The sequence below is a fragment of the Rhincodon typus genome, chromosome 2 (assembly GCF_021869965.1).
Source record: "Rhincodon typus isolate 14 chromosome 2, sRhiTyp1.1, whole genome shotgun sequence".
Lineage (NCBI taxonomy): Eukaryota > Metazoa > Chordata > Chondrichthyes > Orectolobiformes > Rhincodontidae > Rhincodon > Rhincodon typus.
The window spans coordinates 55,592,722-55,614,725 of NC_063333.1; the positions used below are offsets into that span (position 1 = coordinate 55,592,722).

Here is a 22,004-nt window from a genome sequence, read left to right on the forward strand (position 1 = left end):
CTCGTCCCTGCCTCCCTAACCTGTTCTTCCTCCCACCTATCCCCTCCTCCCACCTCAAGCCGCACCTCCATCTCCTACCGACCAACCTCATCCCGCCCCCTTGACCTGTCCGTCCTCCCTGGACTGACCTATCCCCTTCCTAACTCCTTACCTACACTCACCTTTCCTGGCCCCATCCCCGCCTCTTCGACCTGTTTGTTTCCTCTCCACCTATCCTCTCCTCTATCCCTCTTCTATCCGCCTCCCACTCTCTCCCTATTTATTTCAGAACCCCCTTCCCCTCCCCCTTTTCTGATGAAGGGTCTAGGCCCGAAACGTCAGCCTCTCTGCTCCTATGATGCTGCTTGGCCTGCTGTGTTCATCCAGCCCTGCACCTTGTTGTCTAGAATATTTGCAAAGTTTTTTTTTGGAATAAAACTGAAATACATATTGATTAGTAAGAAAGACAAATTGGAAAACTCTGTTCTTCAATAATCAACTCCAATTTGCCAAAGAGCACTTTTGTCCCCAGCATCGTGTCTAATCATCTAGAAATTCAGGTTCTGCTTTAAATGATAAATTGTCAGTATATATTTAAAACGCAAATTTTATATTGCTTTCAAATTTATATGAATTCATATTGACTCTCAGATTTTCTTTCATACCTTTTTCAAGAAGGTATTTGCTGACATGTTTTCTTCCCCCTGCAGTCACGTGCTGAATGTCCAACAATCACCAATAGAATGAAAGTATTTCACGCAAGTAAATGTCAATCCTAATCCTGAATGAATCCATCGTACCCGGTTTTCAATAACAACTATTAAAACTAATTCAGAGAATGCTGGAGAAACTCAGGAGGTCTGGTAGCATCTAAGGAGAAACATTAGCATTTCAAGTCTAGTATGACTTTTCTTCAGAACTCTGAAGAAGAATCATATCAGAGTCAACATTAACTCTGTTTCTCTCTCCTCAGATGCTGCAAACCTACTGAGGTTCTCCAGCATTCTTTGTGTTTGCTTCAGATTTTTAACATCCACAGTATTTTGCTTTTATGAAATCCAGTTCGACACATATGATCAACATGATGAATCTTGGTGAAAAATAAAATGCATTTCAAAGTTACATCAAAACTAAGTCATATTCAGGACATCACACGCCATCATTATTTCAGGCACATCAACAGTTATTTGGATTTATACTGCACCTTTAATATAACGAATGATGAGAATGGTGAAGCGAAGAATGAGGATGTACAAAAGGTTGGAATTAAAAGCTGCAGAGATCTCAAAGATAGTAGGAACTGCAGATGCTGGAGAATCCGAGACAACAAGGTGCAGGGCTGGATGAACACAGCAGGCCAAGCAGCATCATAGGAGCAGAGAGGCTGACGTTTCGGGCCTAGACTCTTCATCAGAAAAGGGGGAGGGGAAGGGGGTTCCGAAATAAATAGGGAGAGAGTGGGAGGCGGATAGAAGAGGGATAGAGGAGAGGATAGGTGGAGAGGAAACAAACAGGTCGAAGAGGCGGGGATGCAGCCATTAAAGGTGAGTGTAGGTAGGGAGTTAGGAAGGGGATAGGTCAGTCCAGGGAGGACGGACAGGTCAAGGGGGCGGGATGAGGTTGGTCGGTAGGAGATGGAGGTGCGGCTTGAGGTGGGAGGAGGGGATAGGTGGGAGGAAGAACAGGTTAGGGAGGCAGGGACGAGCTGGCCCTCCCATTCCTCAGACGACATGTCCATCCTGGGCCTCCTGCAGTGCCACAACGATGCCACCCGAAGGTTGCAGGAACAGCAACTCATATTCGGCTTGGGAACCCTGCAGCCCAATGGTATCAATGTGGATTTCACAAGTTTCAAAATCTCCCCTCCCCCTACTGCATCCCAAAACCAGTCCAGCATAGGTGACAAGAAAGGGGTGAATTTTTCTCTGTTGCCACCACCATAAAGAGTAAAATCATGCCCCATATTCAATTCTTGAAATAACTCAAAATCAAATCCCCACTGCTGCAGCACCCAATTCATTACCCAGTTTAAACATTATTTTCTAAAATGATATATTTTATAACTTGTTACAGCCTGCATAGAAAAATGAGATCAGGATGACTATTAATGTAAATCAAAATTTAACTCTCCACAAATATAATAACCTCTTGTAATTAGACTTTCCAGATAACACTTATTGGCGAGTAATCACAAGCTCTCCCTGTGCACTATCTACCTGAGAAGCTGATCAAACAATCTGTTCTCCGTGTTCCCTGCTTCAGCATACACTCTTCAATTTAATTATAAACTATGCCAACTTATCTTCACCACACAGATGTGTTTCACAAGCTGTGCTCACCTAATCTTGTTTGAAATCATTATTGCAGTGTTAAAACATCAACATGTTCTCTCACATTTTACCTATTTAATGCGTTACAATATTATATATTTTGGAAGAAGCTGGATCTGGCTGGAATAAGTTACAAGCCTGATTCAAACATAATTTACATATCCGTCTGTCATGTTGGTACCATGCATTATACATACAACATTACCATAACTGAACAGATAGTCACCATGGAAATTAAAAATAATTCACCAACAGAGCAGCAGGATGGTAAAACATAGATTAGGTACTATGATGGAAATGAGTGACCATATTTCAAAGAAGAAGCCTTGGGGGTATTCATCAACTATTCAAACTGTATCACTCATTTCTTTTCAAGGGCCAGTGACTGAACATCCTGTATTAATTATTCTCTATTTTACATACAACTTTCAATTAAAGCTGGCAATATTTTGTAAGAACAGATAACAATATCATTTGGAACAAATGTGATAAGAATGTATAAATTTCCATTATGCCTGCACCATCAGGCAAACACTAGTTTACGCTGTTAATTAGCAGATATTCATAGACGGAATCCCTACAGTGTGGAAACAGGCCCTTCAGCCCAACAAGTCCACACCGACTCTCAGAGCATCCCACCCAGACCCACCCCCGCTAAGCTACACATCCCTGAACACTACGGGCAATTTAGCATGGCCAATCAACCTAGCCTGCACATCTTTGAATTGTGGGAGGAAACCCACGCAGACACAGGGAGAATGTGCAAACTCCATACAGACATTCACCCGAGGGTGGAATCGAACCCGGGTCCCTGGCGCTGTGAGGCAGTAGTGCTAACCACTAAACTACCGTACAGATATAAAAGTGAAGATTTTGCATCAAACAGGGAATGAATGGCATTCACCATTCAGTACACTGACAGTTTCTTCAGAGGTCTGGTGGATGTTTTGAGTGTAGGTTCTGTCACTAAGCCTCCTCTCTGCTGGCATCTGGTACATCTATGAGCATGTCAGACACTGAGGCAATTCCATTAATCAGACTGAAGAATCCTCAGTGAGATATACAGACTCCTAGTGGGTGGTTTGAATGAGTTAAAGTCAGTTCTGCAGTGTCTATATTAAGAAGTATAAATCGGGCACTATAAATTGGCTTTAAATCGCACACGGAACTCAAGATAACGACTGAGGAAGAAGAATGAAATTAAGGAACAAAATGTCAGATAAAACATGCAGAAAAAAGTAGTTTTGAGTTCTTCAACACTATTCAGGTGCTGCATAGCAGTAATATCATTGGGCTAGTAATTCAGAACCCCAGGCTATTGAATCCCTTGATAATCGATGGTGAAATTTGAATTCGATAAAAATCTGGAATACAAAGCTAATCTAATGCCACCTACACAACCACTATTGAATGTCATTAAAACTCAGCTGGTTCACTAATGTGCTTTAGGGAAGGAACTCTGGCATCCTGGTCTAGCCAATGTGTGACCCCAGGCCACAGCAATGTGGTTGACTCTTAGCTGTCGCCCGGGCAATAAATGCTGGCCTAGCCAGCGATGCCCACTTCCTGTGTATAAATTTTGTAAATTAAATATTCTAGGTCAAAAAGGTCATTTGACTGTAATTTTAACTGATCATGCCGTTAAAGATTTACATTCCAAGGCACCAGTCCTGATTTTTCCTGGCTTTTGTGTGTAATGAACAGATAAATACAACAAGTCCCTTACGTTGCTTACTTTGAGTCTATCAATAAGGTAAAATACAACCCAAGAAGGAGCAAGGTAACTCATAACTTCCAGCTTTCTGCATTTACAATGCTAATTGTTTATTAACTCTCAAAGTAAAACGAGACAGCAGACTTCAGATAATTAGGAATGTGAAGCCATGCACAAAATGTTCAATATTTGCTGGATATACTTAAGACTGCAAGAAGTTTCAAAGTGGTGAGTCAAATTTTCAATGTTTTGTACTCCAGTTCAATTGGCAATGTTTTCTTCTCAAATTTCTTTTCCTATTAGAACCATGTTCTAATAATTATCTTGTTCATGTAGCAAACAAAACTACAAATCAGAGCAGTCTCCTCTAAGTGGATCCAGAGCCACCAGTGTTAAGGTGCACCTTTCCAACAAACTAGTGCATGTCTGCTGATATCCCATCTCCAGGTTCTGGGTTCTGTAGCAAGCAGGTCATGAAGGACTGTTTATACAATTCAAATCTGTTTGGTTTCTTGATAGTTTAAAAAAAACTATCCATGTGGAGAGGTGGATAGCGTCAGCATAAACAAATCTGCTTCATTTCAATGGTATGTTTTTTATTTAGAACAGCTGTAGATTGGGAATAAATCTGGTCTTGCAGCTGCTCTGTCAGTTCAGTATCCGTGGAGGTCCAATACTCTGAGGGACGTACTTAGTTATCTGCCTGTGGTGTTGTCATCAGTTTTCAACTGATCTTTTGATTTGTAAACTTTAGTTCCTGTGTTTGTGAGACCTGAAGACAAACCCAACATTTCTTCATGTAAAGTAAACTAAATTAATGTAGTCTATTAACACATGCTGGGTAACTTTTAATCACGTAAAGTAAAGCCAATGGAAGTGATGCAATAGTTATACTGCCATTCTTTGTTTAAAATTTTCAGGATTTAGTACATTAGAATGGGCAAGAAGCAATGTGTCTTCTAAGCTATGCAGGTATGTCACCATGCAGAAATCCAGACCGTGATGCAGTGGTACAGTGGCTCAGTGGTTAGCACTGCTGCCTCACAGCGCCAGGGACCCAGGTTTGATTCCACCCTCGGATGACTGTGTGTAGAATTTGCATATTCTCCCCGTGTCTGCGTGGGTTTACTCTGGATGCTCTGGTTATCTCCCACAGTCCAAAAATATGCAGGTTAGTTAGATAGGCAACGTTAAATTGCCCATTGTGTCCAGGGATGTGCAGGCTTGGTGGATTAGTCATGGAAAATGCAGGGTCACAGGGATAAGGTTGGGAGGCGGATCTGGGTGGGATGCTCTTTAGAGGGTCGGTGTGGACTCGATAGGCCGAATAGCCTGCTTCCACACTGTGGGGATTCTATGATGTGCTGGTACAAACAGGACACACACAACCTGTGGTCCCTTTAAAACATGTTCAGGCATTGGCATTCAGTAACCTTAAAGGGGTTAGGGAGTGCAATAAAACAGGCCATGTATAGTAAATTTAGGGGAAACTGATAAAAAGACAGCAAGGTTTTTTTGTCTGCATGGAAGTACCACCATCTAAATAGTTTGCAGCATATTATCAAGTCCGAATAAATATACTACAGCTTAAATTATTTGTTTTGTTTGATTTGTTAGATTTCTGGAAAAGAACAGTCTTATAAAGTATTGAAAACACTAGAGAGAATGATGTGAATATCACAGATTCTAATCTTCCTTACTGTATAGGTCATGTTTATTGGTAGAACGTATTAACTAAATATGATCCTTTTGAATCTTAATTGTAGACCATGCAAGGGATGCTATGTCTTTAAAGCAAAATACTGGGGATGCTGAAAATCTGAAATAAAAACAGAGAATACTTAGCAGTTCTGGTAGATCCATGAATTGAGAAACTAAATTTTATGTCAAATCTGACTTCTATTTCCAGCATTTTCTGCTTTCATTTTTTGAACCTCATTCTTAAATTCGTGAAAATTGTTTAAATTTGCAGCCAGCTAGAAACAAAAAAAAACTTGTTGGCTCACAATCTCTCTTACTGAAAAGTCATGGCAGCTCAACCCAAAAGTATTTTTTAGTTCCTTATGGAAAAAGGGGTCTATGGTAATATAGTTCTATGGAACTGTTCATGGTGGAGGCTCAGGGTATCGAGTGGGAGATTCTGGAATTCTCCGGTGAATGGTCTGCCCTGACACCACACCAGATCTGCTGCATCCTCCAGAAGGCCGATTTAACACAACCTTTATCAAAACATGAATTATAGCTTTCAATGTGCCAAGAACCTAAGTGTAGTCAACTGGAATAAACCATTCAATTAAGGGTTACCCATTATAGCATTATCATCTCATCCATAGCTTCAAATAGGAGTTTTAATAAGCTCAATGTTCTCATCTCCATTTTCTTGCAGAGTAAATTATTCTAAACATTTAGTTTTCTTTGGATAAAGTAGCTTTTCCTGACATCTGTACTAAAATTACTTACTAATTTCCGCCGATATATTTCACGCCAAATTAAGTCAGATTAGTTTTATGTAAGAGGCTTCTAAAAGAATTTAAAGACAATACTCGCTTTTTCAAACATCACACAATCTAGCATAACCAAGTAGGTGTAGATACAAAACAATTTATTTCTGTGAGATATCTGTTACCTGAAGACATCTTTTTAGCTTAGAGTGTTTAAGGAATAAGGCATGAAGCAAATATGTACTTCTTTTTAAAGAAGGAAATAACATTCATTTATTTTGATGTTAAATGTCATTATCAGCACACTGATCTTAAGTATGACATTCCTCACCATATGGTCCTGCGAAATAGCGCTACCAGTCAACATTTTGTACCTGTAGACATTTATTTTGGACACTTACCTGAATATGTTGTATCTAAAGAAGAAAGATAGAATGTTTGTGTTTGTCCATTATTAGTACAACTTTTGAGTCATAGTGCTATAATGATCTCTTCATTTTCATTAACATTGCAAAAGTGTGTGGAAATAAAAATATAGTCATGGATGAATTATGACACTTAATCTGTTTTGTTTTAATTCACCCATGTAAAAACTTTCTCAAACTAGTTAAAGAAACAAGATGCAAAGTAGTGTAAAGATTACTTATATACCATCTAGAAGGACAAGGGCAGCATGAGAACACTACCACCTGCAAGTTCTCCTCCAAGGCACTCATCATTCTGACTTAGAAACATGTTACCGTTCCTTCATTGTTACCTTGTCAAAATCCTGGAATTCCCTCCCTGATGGCATTGAGAGTCCACCTACAGCACATGGGGGATGGGCAATAAATGCTCATGCAGCCACCGATGCCCATATCCCGTGAATAAATTTCAAAAGAAGGAGCCATAGTCCAAAACGAGCAGCAGGCATCTCTTGCCACCAGAGAGGCAACTGGTTATGTAAAGCTTCAGGGTAACCAGTCCACATGCATGAGGTGAAAAGAGGCAGCAAGATTCTATAAACTACCAGAGCCGGTTTGGGAATTGAACCTGCACCTTATTCTACAACACACTCTAGTCTACTAAGTTAACTGACCTCCAGAACCCCAATGTTGAAACACTAATGCAAAGCGTTGAACTAGGGTAAGAAGTGTTCAGAAACAAAAACAGGAATTGTTGGAAAAAGCCAGCAGGTCTGGCAGCACCTGCAAGAGAAATCCAAGTTAATGTTTCGGGTCCAACGACCCTTCTTCAGACCTCAAGTAAGAAGTGTTCATTTTACTCTAGTTCTGTATAAAAACAATTTTCTCTCAAGATGCAGCATACAATACATGCAACAGGGTGTAACATCACACTAACGCAATGTGTAAAATAGAAGGAATTTCAAATATTTCTAATGTGGAGTGGCCTGTTGGTTCTGATTCAGTTTATTGAGAAAGGTCAACATCTCAAAATATTTTTTGAATCTTTCAAATATTTGAAATGTCTTTTAATGTTACGCTTCTCTCGTAAAAAGTTCATTTACATAGTATCTTGTCATGTCCTCAGAAACATAACTTATAAACAACGTTCCACAAACAGCAAATCAACAAATGATCAAAAATCTTTTTGCCAGTGCTGATTGAAAAATAACATTGACCAGACACCAGGAGAACTCCCTGTTCTGCTTTGAATGGAGATCGAGGACCTTTTACGTCAATTCAACAGACATAAAGGACGTTGTTTAATAGTCTCAGCCAGAAATCAGCTCCTTTGGTTTCAGCAACATTCTCTCAGTACTGGACTGGACTGTCAGCATGGATTATTTGCTCAAGTTCTTAGAAGGACTTGAATCCACAATCTTTTGCTGGAAAGTGAACCAAGCTGACAATAGGACGTGATATGTACCACTGACTAAACTGAACTACAGATATTCTCCTGCTTTATCAAACTTTCCGAGACAAAGATAAAAGTGGAAGTAACAGCAGAGCAAATTTACAAGGTTGATTTAAATAATGTTGGGTACAAAAGAGGAAAAGGAGCTAAAGTAGGTTTTTGTCAAACAGCATTTGCACAATGGGCTGAATTGCTGGGGTCAAGATACTGTTGTAGTGACTTCCAGGTCCTGATGTCAAGATGTGTTGGCACCAGATGTAGATTTTAATGACAGATCAGTTAGTCCTCACTGTCCAACTAAAGATGTCACTCAGGCCCTCGAGGGTGAAGGGCCAACAAACGCTCTCATACTCAAGAGATTAGCCCAGCCTCATCCTCTCATCTGGGTGCTGTGCTAACACACCAGCCAGCGGCAGAAAATTGAGGGTCCACCCACCTCTGTGGCGAATTGGTAGTTTGGCCCAAGAAGTCTAAAACCCCAGTGAATTCTAGCACTGAGTGTCTGAGAGTAGAAGAGATTTGCCAAACATTCTTTAAAATAGTCTTGCTTTATAGAGAAAGATCAACAGGTCACATTTGTAAAACATTAGCATCAAATATTGGTTGGGATTTATCCAGTTGGAAAATTGTTAACTTATAGCTCTTCTTGTTACATTAAAAAAGTGTGCATTTTTTCTAGAACTACAACAATTTAATATCAAAACGTCAGGCCAAAAGACTTTCTCTTTCATTTGCCACACTAGGTATTTTTTATGCATAGAGTGACATATGCATCTTGCTGGAATGCCTCTTTGAAAAGCTGAAAATCATGTTAAACTGAACTGTATAATGATGACTTGTGGTGTCATTATTTATTGACAAAAGATTTTGAAAATAAAATTTCCAAGCAGACATCTCAGAATCTGTGAATCTTTCATTACTGTACTAAACAATGCAAATGTGCTTACAGCATCTGCTAATAGAAAAACAAATGTCTACAACAATGTGTTACCTGAATTGCTTTCATGAGGAAAAGCCTTTTCTATAGCTTTTAAAAGCTTGCTGTGCGTCATTGAAAATTAAGTTTAATGTTATTGAAGGAATACACCAAATATCACTAACAGTTTTGATTTAATGCAAGATACAGCTTTTACTTTACCAAAGAATTTTAATAAAAATGTTTTAATCCTTTCACAATTGCAATGAATATATAGCACATTAACAGGCCAATCAACCCAATCAGACTATGCTGCTGTTCATATGGTTCCTCCTATGCAGCAAACAATTAGGAAGGCAAACGGTATGTTGGCCCTAATTGTGAGAGGATTTGAATTCAGCAATTAGGATATCTTACTGCAGCCGTACAGGGCCTAGCACCTGGATTATTGAGTGCTGAGTTGGACTCCCTAAGAGAATTGCCACCAAGGGAGTGCAATGAACACATTCAACGCTGATACTGGGCTTGGAAGGACTGTCATATGAGGAGAGATTGATTCAATGGGGCCTTTATTCAACAGAGTACAGAAAGATGGGAGGGGGTCTGATGAAATGGGATCTGCTCTTATGTCTTACGGTCTGAGAAAGCAGGAGAATGGGGTACCAGCCATGGTTGAATGGCGGAGCAGCCTTGATGGGCCGAATGGCCTAAATTCTGCTCCTATGTCATATGGTCTTATGGAAATATATAAAATTCTAAAGGGCTAGACAGACCAGATGCAGAGGAGATGCTTCCCCTGGAATCTAGATCCAGGGAGTCATAGGCTCCAGATATAGAGTAGGCCACTTAGGACTGAGACGAGGAAATATTTCTTAACTCAGAGGGTGGTCAACCTGTGAAATTATCTACCACAGAAGACGGTGCATGCCTGGTCACTGAGTTTACTCAAGAAAGAGATTGATAAATTTTTAGATATTAAAGGTAAGGGAGTAAGCAGGAATATGACATTCGGATAGAGGATCAGTCACAATCATATCAAATGGTGGAGCAGGCTTGAAGGGCCAAATAGCCTGCTCCTGCACCTAGTTTCCATTCATTTGCCTCCTTGCAGACCTTCAGCATATCTTTTTATTCCCTTACACTTGTCTAGTTTCCTTTTGAAAGCATCTAAGTAATTTTCCAAAGCCAGTTCCTGGGATATTAAGTTCCATTGTTGGTCCTCAATATTCAAAGATATAAGTTAAAGAATACAGTTCATGGAAAAAAAATAGCAAATCATATTCATTATGAAAAATGTTTTAAATGGCTTCAGACTGAAAAATGATCACCAAATCTCAAATAAACTTGTCAACAATTGTAAGATGAGGATATTAGGGGTCATTAAGATTGTTCAATTGTCTGGAACATGACTTCCTACATATTAGTTTTACTTACTATTTTTCTGTGCTCACATCAAATGGAATTCTCATGGAAAGTCATCAATGTGAAACATCAACTGTCTGTTTCTCTCCACAGCTGCTGTTTGACATGTTGAATTTTCCAACATTTTCACAATTTTGTGTTAGACATTTTCAGCATTTTCTCTTTGCACATTCTTCCCACCCCCTACCCATACATTAAAAGGCTATGAGCCACATACACAAACTGGCACATATTACTAACTAAAAACGCACATGCATTACATCCTCCAAAACTGGAACAATGGTCTGACGAGAATGATCCCAATAAAGGTTATTTCTAACTAACCCATTTTGTTGAAACCTTGTTGTGCAATTGAAGAGCAGATGAGGGTTTGGCCAAGCAGTGATCTGTACTTTCCTACTCGAACTGCACTCCAGGTTTGTGTTTCTACAAGTCTTGAATTTTATATTTACTCCGAACAGATCAATTTCTTCCTGGAAAGATCATAATCATATGCTCACACCCCTTGACATAACTGCATGTTGTTGTAGGTTGCATTACATTGTGATATGATAAAGAACTGCAGCAATTTTTCATTTTTTGCCTGGTACAAAAATGAAATAGGAACATTGGCCTGACCATGGCTAATAAGGGTATTTGGGATAGTATTAGATCCAAGGAGGGGGCATACAAATTAGCCAAAAGCAGCAGACCCGGGGATTGGGAGCAGTTCAGGTTTCAGCAAGGGAAGACAAAGGGATTGACTGAGAAGAGAAAAATAGAGTATGCTTGAGGAGAACATGCAAAATCTTCTAACAATATGTCAAAAGGAAAAAAAAAATTAGTGAAAGACAAATGTACGTTCCTTACAATCAAAATCTGGAGAAGTTAGAATGGCAGACCAATTAAATACATGCTTTGGCTCTGTCTTCACAAAGTGAGGACATAAATAATGTTCCAAAAATGTTGGGGAATGCAACATTTAGTGAGAGGGAGGAACTGAAGGAAATCTGTATTATTGGGAAATGGTGTTCCAGAAATTGATGGGATTAAAGCTGAATAAAATACAGGGCACAGTAATCTATGTCCCAGAGCACTTAAGGACTGGCCAAAGAAATAGTGGATGCATAGGTGGTCAGAGTCATAAGGTTCTACAGCACAGAGAAAGGCCCTTTGTCCCATTGAGTCTATAGTGGTCAAAAATATCCTAACTGTCCTAATCCCATTTTCTAGCCCTCCGACATTCAAATCTAAATCACTTATATATACCACAAACAGCACAAGTTCAACATTGATCCCTACGGGACCCACTGGACACAGGCTTCCAATCACAAAAACATCCCTTGAGCATCACCCTCTGCTTCCTGCCCTTTAGCCAATTCTGGATCCAATTTGCCAAATATCCTTGGGTCCCATGGACTCTTACGTCCCCTATTAGTCTCCCATGGGGGACCTTTCAAGATTCCATAGATTCTGGAACAGTTGCTATGGATTGCAAGGTAGCTAATGTAATTGCACTACTTTGAAAGGGAGGTAGAGAGCAAACAGAATATCATAGATCACTTAGCCTGACCTTAGTCATGGGGAAATACTAGAGTCCATTATGAAAGATTTAACAGCAAAGTAATGAAAAACAGCACAGGATACAGTCAGCAAGGGCATATGAAAGGGAATTCATGCGTGACAAATCAAATGGGATGTTACTGGCAGAGTTGATAAATGCAAGTGGTTTACTTGGACTTTCTGAAATGTTTTGATGAAGTCCCACATAAGTGATTAGCATGTAAAATTAAAACACATGGGATTGGGGGTGAGATACTGACACAGATAGCAATCTGATTGGCAGACAGGAAACAGAGTAGGAATAAATGGGTCTTTTAACCCACAGTGCAGACAGGGACTAGTGGGGTATTACAGGGATATCTGCTTGGACCCCAGCTATTCATAGTGTATATCAACCGATTTAGAGGAGGAAACTAAATGTGATATCTCCAAGATTGTAGACGGCATAAAGTTGGCTGGGAGAATGAGCTGTGAGGAGAATGCAAAGATTTTCAGTCTGATTTGGCAAGTTCAGTGAGTGGGCAAATGCATGACGGCTGAAGTATAATATGGATAAATATAAAGTTATCCACTTTGATAGCAAAAACAAGAAGACAGACTATATTCTGAACGGTGATAGATTGGGAAAGGAGTACGTGCAATGAGACCTGAGAGTTTGTGCACACAAGTTGCTGAAAGCAAGCTAGCACATGCAGCATGTGTGATGAAGTCAAATACTATGTTGGCCTTCATTGGCATAGGATTCGAGTACAGGAGCAGGGATGTTTTGCTGAAATTGTACAGGGCCTTGGTGCGACCACACTTGGAGTACTGTGAGCAGTTTTAGTCTCCTTATCTGAGGAAGGATGTTCTGTCAGTAGGAGGGATTGCAACAAAGATTTGCCAATCTGATTTCTGAGATGGCATGGCTAATGTATGAAGAGAGACTAGAAATACAGTTACGACTATATTCACTGAAACTTAGAAGAATGGGTTGGAGGGGGAATCTCAGAAACCTATAAAATTCGAACAGGACTAGACAGGGTAAATACAGGAAGGACATTCCCAATGACGGAGAGTCTGGAACCAGGCATCACAGTCTAAGGATATGGGGAGGCAATGACCTATTGGTATTATTGCTGGACTGTTAATCCAGAGACCCAGATAATGTTCTGGGGACCCAGGTTCGAATCCCACCAGGGCAGATAGTGGAATTTGAATTCAATCAAATATCTGGAATTAAGAATCTAATGATGACCATGAATCCATTGTCAATTATTGTAAAAACCCATCTGATTCACTAATGTCCTTTAGGGAAGGAAACTGCCATCTTTACCTGGTCTGGCCTACATGTGACTCCAGACCCACAGCAACATGGTTGACTCTAAACTGCCCTCTGGGCTATGAGGGATGGGCAATAAATGCTGTCTGGTTAGTGACGCCCTCATCCCGTGAATGAATATAACAGAAATATGGAGTAGGGCATTTAGATCTGAGATTGGGAGATACTTCGTCATCCAGAGAGAGTGGTGAGTCTGTGGAATCTTCTGCTAAAGGAAGCAATCACTGTTTTTAAGAAGGAATTAGATGGAGTTCTTTAGTTTAAGGGGATCAAAGGCCATGAGGAGGAAGTGGGAATAGAGTAATGAGTTAGATAATCAGACATGATCGTACTAAACAGCAGTACAGGCTTGAAGGGCCGAATGGCTTATTCCTGCTCATATTTTCTATGTGATATGAAAATGGCCCTGAAATTATTTAGGCTCTGTACAAATGGCATGCGATGGAAAAGAAACCTATCAGGGATGGTATATTTTGTGTTTCAATACATTCACTAATTAGAGAAAACATGTCTGAAGCAACTATATGCTCTAACTATCCACTTCAAGCATTAAAAATTCTACCATATCACTGCCAAGTGAAGACAGCTTGTAGGGAATTGTTGTAGTGAAGTATACAATGCACCTGAATGTAAATATGTATAAATAAATTCACCCTTTCAGATCAAATGTCTGAAAAGCTGGAAATCCGTTAAATTTATGATGAAAGGAGGATTTTTAAAATCTGCTTAGTTTGTTTGCACTTAATCTGTGAGGATCTTCTAAAAGAGACAGAGTTAATCATATACTGCCACACATGACCTTGCCAATGTCTAAACTCATCACCCCTCTGGCAGTGTCACAGCAATTAGCATTTTTAAAAAAAAATCAACAGTGTTCTGTTCTTTCTAGGGGGAAATGCAGCAATTGAAGGGAAATTCGATAGGTGTATGTTAGTTCATTTCATGGGTATACATTTATTCAGGAGAGAAAAGTTAATACAGTATTGTATTAAACTTGTCTGGCTTTGGGTTGAAATACATTATATTACGGCTGCAGTGCACAGAAAATGCCAATCAAACATTAATACTAATTAATAACATCATTGGTGCTAAACTAGTGTTACACTGATCATTTTTCCATGAGGTACATTCAATCACATCAAGCTGACAGGATGAAAGACCTTTATTGGAAGTAAGGCTCCTAATCTCAACTAATTTGGCCGACTTTACAATTTATTGAGGCAGTACAAAATTGGCATAACTCAACATTTCTGGGACAAACGCACAATTTAATTCAGAGAGGCACAGATACAAGTTGTCAAAATGGTAAAGTAGGAAATGCTCTTGTAGGCTCAACAATAAGATAGACTGTGTCAGGATTTTTACCCAATATCCTATACGATATAACTATCACTGTCTGAAAGGATCCTAACCGCAATGCCAGTGATGACAGTGGCAAACAGAACATAAAGAGTAGGCCATTCAGCTCAAGTCTGTTCCGTTGTTCAGCAGATAATTGTCGACCTGCACCATAATATCTTCACTCTGCTACACTGAATATTCTTGCCCATCAAAAATCTAGTAATTTCAGTTCTGACATTTTCAAATGACCTAGCCTCAAAAACCTTTTTGTTGAGCAGGGGAAATAGCTTCAGATTGTCATTATCTTGTGTGTGAGAAAATGTTTCCTTACACAATTCCTGAACAGCCTAGATAGCCCTAGGTTTAATGTCCCCATGTTATTCTGCCTCCCCCACAAGAGAAAAGAATCCTCTTTCTGTTCTATCAAATCCTTTAGACATTGTTAACATTTCAAATAGATTACCGTTTAATATTCTATCATCAGATGAATACATGATTAATCTATACTGGCTGCCCTCATAATTCAACCTTGGTTTTATTCTGAACAGGCAGAAGGAAATGGATGGGGATGTATATAAAAGTAATTTGTATTTGCTTGAGTTATTTTTCACACACTAAATGAACCAGCAAATTTTTAATGGATTTTAACACTAAATGCTCAAGTAAAATTATGAACAATTTCAAACAATCACAATGTCAAGTTCATTTCCATTGCAACCTAACTTCTGCCTTTACAACTTTGCTTTAAAGCAATGAGCAATTCACAAATGAGTGGTTCACTGTTATGGGCCAACTCACAAAGTCACCAGCTTATTCTTGTATTTCCTTGGAAATGGCACTCCCTTAAATGCAGAACAAAAGATTGCTGTATTATCAGATCATTAAGGAACTTTTATAATAAAAAAACCCCAGAAATTGCTGAAAAAAAAACTCAGTAGAACCAGCAGCATCTGTGGAGAAACAAAACTGACATTTCACCAACTTTGACAGTGGCTGGCTGACCTGTCAAGCATTTCCAGTATTTTCTGTATCTATTTTGGATTTTTAGCACCAATGCTATTTTAATTTAATAGAAAGAGCTCGTTCCTTTAACTATTTAAATTAGACAATGAAAACTTTTAAACTAACTAGTTGACAAATATCCTAAAGGATGTCACTCAGCAGTCAGCTACATTATCAGGACTTAAAACTAAACTCAGTAGAACACAATAAATTATTTGTTCCTGAAGCAGTCTGCTCACAACTTCCCTGCTTATAGCTTCCATAGTCAACTGCAAGTGCAAGAAATATACATCATGTTGATGAGATATCAATGGACATTTGGGTTACATTTAGCAGAACACAGCATCACAGAGCTGCTACGGCAGATGTTACGTGTCTAATTCCACAGGGCATTCAACACTTCAGCTAACTTTTTAAAATTGTACAGATTGCTTCACTGAGTGCAACTTCGCCCCTTTTGTAGAATGCTACAGCATGTGAAATATGAATCAAGATCATGCTGTTGTGCACAGTTACAAATAAAGACAAAACAATTCACATATTCTGCTACAGCTAACAAAAAAAGGAATCATTGCATTTTCGTACGTTGGCATTGCACACGCTTTACCTGCAATAATCCATGGTTGAACCTTGAGATCCTTAACCAATCGGACCCTTTTTTTTTGAGCTGTGCTTTAAGTGATAGTGCACGCAATTATGCAATCATAAATGTGTATAAATTGAGATAAAAAGGCGAAGAAGGAAATGCCTGCGATCAGTAATGGGTAAGAATCTGTGCTTGTTTAGAGAAACGCAAACTTTATGACCCTCTCTTGGCAAAACAAACATCCCGTAACTCAACTCGTTACTTAGAGTTTCTTACAGGTTAAAGTCCCTGAGCAAAAGGAACGAAGCACTAGACAGGCACTCAATATCAACTGATCAGATTGTCCGAACACTCTAACACACTCGCCTCAGCTCTCCGGATGAAAGAGAAAAGGGGATGATAGCAAAGTGACTTTAAGTCCCCGGAACACAACAGTTCCCAGCAGCAAACGTTCCCGCACTCGGCAATCTCGCTCCTCCCCACCTACTGCCCTTGCCTCCGGACCTTTTGCCCTGAGAAGTTCACTCCAGGAGGTGTTTAGGAAGCGGAGGGGCAGCAAGCCTCCGCTTTCAAAGTTTCTCTCTCTCTGTTCCTGTGGTTCTTACCTTCCCTGGACAGGGACTCGCTGCCCAAACTTAAGAGGATCAGGAGGTGGACGCAGCCCGGCAGCAGGGAACACAACATGGTTCAGCGGCTTCCCTCTGGGCGATATCCCGTGTTGAGCACACAACAGGGTAGGCAGCAGTTAGCGCTGAGTTGAGCTAGCCCAGCCCCTGTTTCTGTGTATCTGCCCCTCCCTCCCTCTTTCTGCCTGTGTCAGCCCGAAGCTAGCACTCAGCCTGACGTCAATTCACTGGGAGGAGAGAGAGAATCCAGGTGAGACTGACACTCACAGGGTCCTACACTTCCCCTGGGCACCCAGAGCACCCTCCTCTGGTATTGCTTCCCACTCACATCTCCTCCCAGCGGTTGCTCATCCACGGGATGGCTCTATGAGCCAGAGGTAGCAGCCAGGCATCAGACATCCCCTATTAACCCTTTAGGGCAGGGCGAGAGCCCTGATAAGCAGCGAGCAGGCTAAATACGAGTCATGCTTGAAAGTGATGGAATGGTCCGAACGCGCCCGTGATAGCACAGATCTCACTCCTCTCATTTTTTTAAAAAAAATTAAGGACAAGGAGAAACGTTTTTGGCAATGTGTACGTGAATACAAGTTGCCACCTGCGAAAAAAAATCATCTTGCAAACGTAAGTTCTTTGCAGAGACTATTATCCTTCCAAGTGGTATCAATGACAGTAACTTATAGGTGGGAAGGTAGAATTTAACCACATTTAAGGTATCCTCCATGAGTATATTAAAAAAAAACTTCTCAGCACCATTAATGACCTCTATTATTCAGGGAAGGGTGTGCGGAGGAAGGAAACATACTCTGGTGCCATTGGCACCAGCAGGTCCTGAAGTTCATAAATAATGTAAGCAATTTTAGTGTAAGGCTTCCCTTAGGTGGAAAAAAGAAAGTCGAGAAAGGAGCAACGCATACAGACTGAAGTCTACACTGTGAAATGTTAAATACTCATTACACCTTTTCAGCTTTCAAACATTATATGCTTAAATGAATGATTTACAGAAATGATTGCGTATATTTCGAAAGTTAACTATTACGAAGTAGCATTGGAATGCCTGCAATGTGTATGAGGATACAAAATGCCCTTTTTTAAATTGCTAGACAAACAAACAAATTATTCAGGAATATAATAAAATTCCAGCCCTCAACACAGTCAGTAGGAGGCTACACCTATTCTTATATCTAACAGCATCAAATAATTGTTTCAGCTTGTTGTGAAGAGGCAATATCTGGCTTAATATTAAGACACTGTAGAAATGCTGTTTCTTTTCTTTCTGCTTAAGTCCAATTGTGATCATTCCTGTAAAGGAACAACACTATACCAGTCACAGCTGCGTGGAACACTTTTCAAAATTACTCCTCTATCAGGTTCACATAAATTCTTATTTTCTCTGTGTTTCCATTTGAACTCATGTTACAGTGAGAATCTACAACATTTTAAATTGCACTTTACAGACTATTGCTTTTAGATATAAACTTTCAAGTGTCTGAAAAGATTACATTTCCAGGATATAATTTAAGCAAAATAGTACACAGTGTACAGTATATATTCTAGACTTAGCTTTTCAATGAAACTAGTCCAGGAGATTTTATGTAATGTTTTTTCAATATAGGAGGCAATGGTTCATGGCTGCTATGGCAGCAAATAAATGCAAACATATTGCAACATCAGTGCAAAAAATAAGGCTGAAGCTTTTGCAGCAATACTCAGCCAGAAGTGCCAAGTAGATGATCCATCTCGGCCTCCTTCAGTGATCCCCAGCATCACAGATACCAGTTGTCAGTCAATTTGATTCACTCCATGTGATATCAAGAAATGGCTGGGACACTGGATAGTACAACAGGTAAGGACCTTGACAACATTCAGGCAACAGTGCGGAAGACTTGTGCTCCAGAACTTGCCACTCCCCTAGCCAAGCTGTTCCAGTACAGTGACAACACTGGCATCTACCCAACAATGTGGAAAATTGCCCAAGCATGTCCTATACACAAAAAACAGGACAAACCTAACCTGACCAATTACTGCCCCATCAGTCTACTCTCAATCATCAATAAAGTGATGGAAGGTGTCATCAACAGTGCTATTAGCATCTGCTTAGAAATAACCTGTTCAGTGATGCCTGGTTTGGGTTCCGCCAGAACCATACAGCTCCTGACCTCATTACAGCCTTGGTTCAAACATGGACAAAAGAGCTGAATTCCAGAGGTAAGGTGAGAGTGACAGCCCTTGACATCAAGATTGCATTTGACTGAGTGTGGCATCAAGGAACCCTAGCAAAACTGGAACCAATGAGTATCGGGGGCTAACTCTCTGGTGGTTAGAGTCATACCTGACAGATAGGATGATGCTCATGGTTGTTGGAGGTCAGTCATTCAGCTCCAGGTGGTCTCTGCAGGAGTTCCTCAGGGTAGTGTCCTAGGCCCAACCATCTTCAGCTGTTCATCAATGACCTTCCCTCCATCATAAGGTCAGAAATGGGGTTGTTCACTGATGATTGTACAACGTTCAGCACCATTTGCGACTGCTCAGATCCTGAAGCAGTCCATATCCAAATGGAACAAGATCTGGACAATATCCAGGCTTTGGCCGACAAGTGGCTAGTAATATTCATGCCACACAAATGCCAGGCTATGACCATCACCAATAAGTGACAATTTAACCACTGCCCCTTGACATCCAATGGTGTTACCATCACTAAACCCCACTATCAACATCCTGGGGGTTATCATTGACCAGAAACTTCATTGGACTCACCACATAAATACAATGGCTACAAGAGCAGGTCAGAGGCTAAGAATACTGCAACATATCTCCTGACTCCCCAAAGTCTGTCTACCATCTACAAGGCACAAGTCAGGAGTTTGATGGAATACTCCCCACTTGCCTGGATGAGTGCAGCCCCAACAACACTCAAGAAGCTTGGCACCATCCAGGACAAAGCGGCCCGCCTGATTAGAACTGCATCCACAAGCATTCACCCCCTCCACCACCAACCCTTAGTCGCAGCAATGTGTACAATCTACAAGATGCACTGCAGAAATTCACCAAAAATCTTCAGACAGCACAATCCAAACCCACAACCGCTTCCATCTGGAAGGACAAGGGCATAAGATATCTGGGAACACCACCACCTTCAAGTTCCCCTCCAAGCCATTCACCATCCTGACTTGGAAATATATTGCTGTTCCTTCACTGTCATTGGGTCAAAATCCTGGAATTCCCTCCCTAATGGCATTGTGGGTCAGTCCACAGCAGGTGGATGGCAGCGGTTCAAGAAGGCAGCTCACTACCACCTTCTCAAGGGCATCTAGGGATGGGCAAGAAATACTGGCCAGCCACAATGCCCACATCCCATTAATCAATAAATAAAAAATTAAATGGATAATGACATTGAAGGATATATTAAATAGTTTAATATAATTGCAAGAAGCCTTTAGTATAAATTCTGTGATTAATACATGAAGCTGTGAAAATAATGACGGAATGCTGACATGATAGTGTACTCAGATTATCTAGGTCTCTAAAATAAATCAATCTAGACTGCATAAGACTTGTGTTAAGACATAAATAATCTGAATATACAAAGAGGAGAATAGACAGCAAAACAGCTCAGAGATTAGTAATATTAAACTTTCTTAAGTCCTCCAAAAGTGAACGAACATATAACAACAGCTTATATTTATATATTGCTCCAAGGCACTTCGCAATGCCATCTTAAAAGAAAATGTCATACCATGTCTCATGAAGAGTTGTAGATGTAGAGATGTCCAAGAGCATGGTCAGGGAAGAAGATTTTAAGGAGTATCATAAAGGAGGAAGGAAAATTATACAGACAGCAGGGTTTAAGGAGAGAATTCCAGAATTTGGTGCCACAGACAGCAAAGGCATAGTGAAGTAACTAAAATTGGGAATTTTCAAGATGCTGGAATTAGAGGAACACACATATCTTGGAAGGTTGTAGTGCTGGAGAAAGTTATAGAGGTAAATTAAGTTTTAGATCAAAGTGTGGCTTAACTGGATTTAGTGTAGCTCAGTGTGGGCAGAAGTGATGGGTGAATGAGATCTGACATGGGCTAGGACACAGGCAACGGAGTTTGTATGACCTCATGTTTATAGAGTGTAGAATATGTGAGGTTGGACTGAAGGGGATTGAAATAGTGAGGATGGTATGGATGTGGGTTTCAGCAGCCAATAAGGTGGAAATCAATTGTCTCAGCATTGACACTTACTGCATTTGATCAAGCAGTCATCTTAATGTGACACTGACGTTGCAAACAGTTACCGCAAGAGGAATGGAGTCAGTGATGAGGAAGACAATGGCTTCAGACTTCCCGTTATTTATCTTGGGGTAATTTCTGTTCATCCAGGGCAAGATGTCAGATCACATTCTGATAATTTACAGACATATTCACGCCACACAAATACCAGAGTGAGACCATCACCAATAAGAGACAATTTAACCACTGCCCTTTGATATTCAATGGTGTTACCATCACTGAATTACCCACTTTCAAAATCCTGGGGATCATCATTAACCAGACACTCAATTGGATTCACCACATAAACACAATGGCTACAAGGAGATAGTAAGAACTGCAGATGCTGGAGTCAGAGATAACACAGTGTGGATCTGGAGGAACACAGCAGGCCAGGCAGCATCAGAAGAGCAGGAAAGTTGACGTTTCGTGTCAGGACCCTTCTTCAGAAAACAAAAGGTAAAGGTAAAGTTATGTAATCAGGGAGGCTAATGGAATGGTATGCATTATTACAAGAGGAATTGAACTTAAATGTAAGGATTATGCTTCAGTAACTAAGAGATTGCTGAGACCACATCCAGAATATTGTGTGCCTAAAAAATTCTAACAGGACTAGATAGGTTAGATGCAGGAAGGATGTTCTTGATCGTGGAGGATTTCAGAACCAGGGG

At 40.2% G+C, this 22,004-nt stretch overlaps 1 protein-coding gene across 1 annotated transcript in view; it reads right to left on the minus strand.

Moving 5' to 3' along the window:
• Positions 1-17,220, minus strand: part of egfra (epidermal growth factor receptor a (erythroblastic leukemia viral (v-erb-b) oncogene homolog, avian)) — a 257,981-nt gene extending 240,761 nt beyond the window's left edge. The window contains exon 1 of the mRNA XM_048610937.1: positions 17,057-17,220. Within this exon, the coding sequence (XP_048466894.1) occupies positions 17,057-17,135 (79 nt within the window). The 5' untranslated portion in view covers positions 17,136-17,220. The remainder of the gene's footprint in view (positions 1-17,056) is intronic.
• Between the last annotated feature and the right edge of the window lie 4,784 nt (positions 17,221-22,004).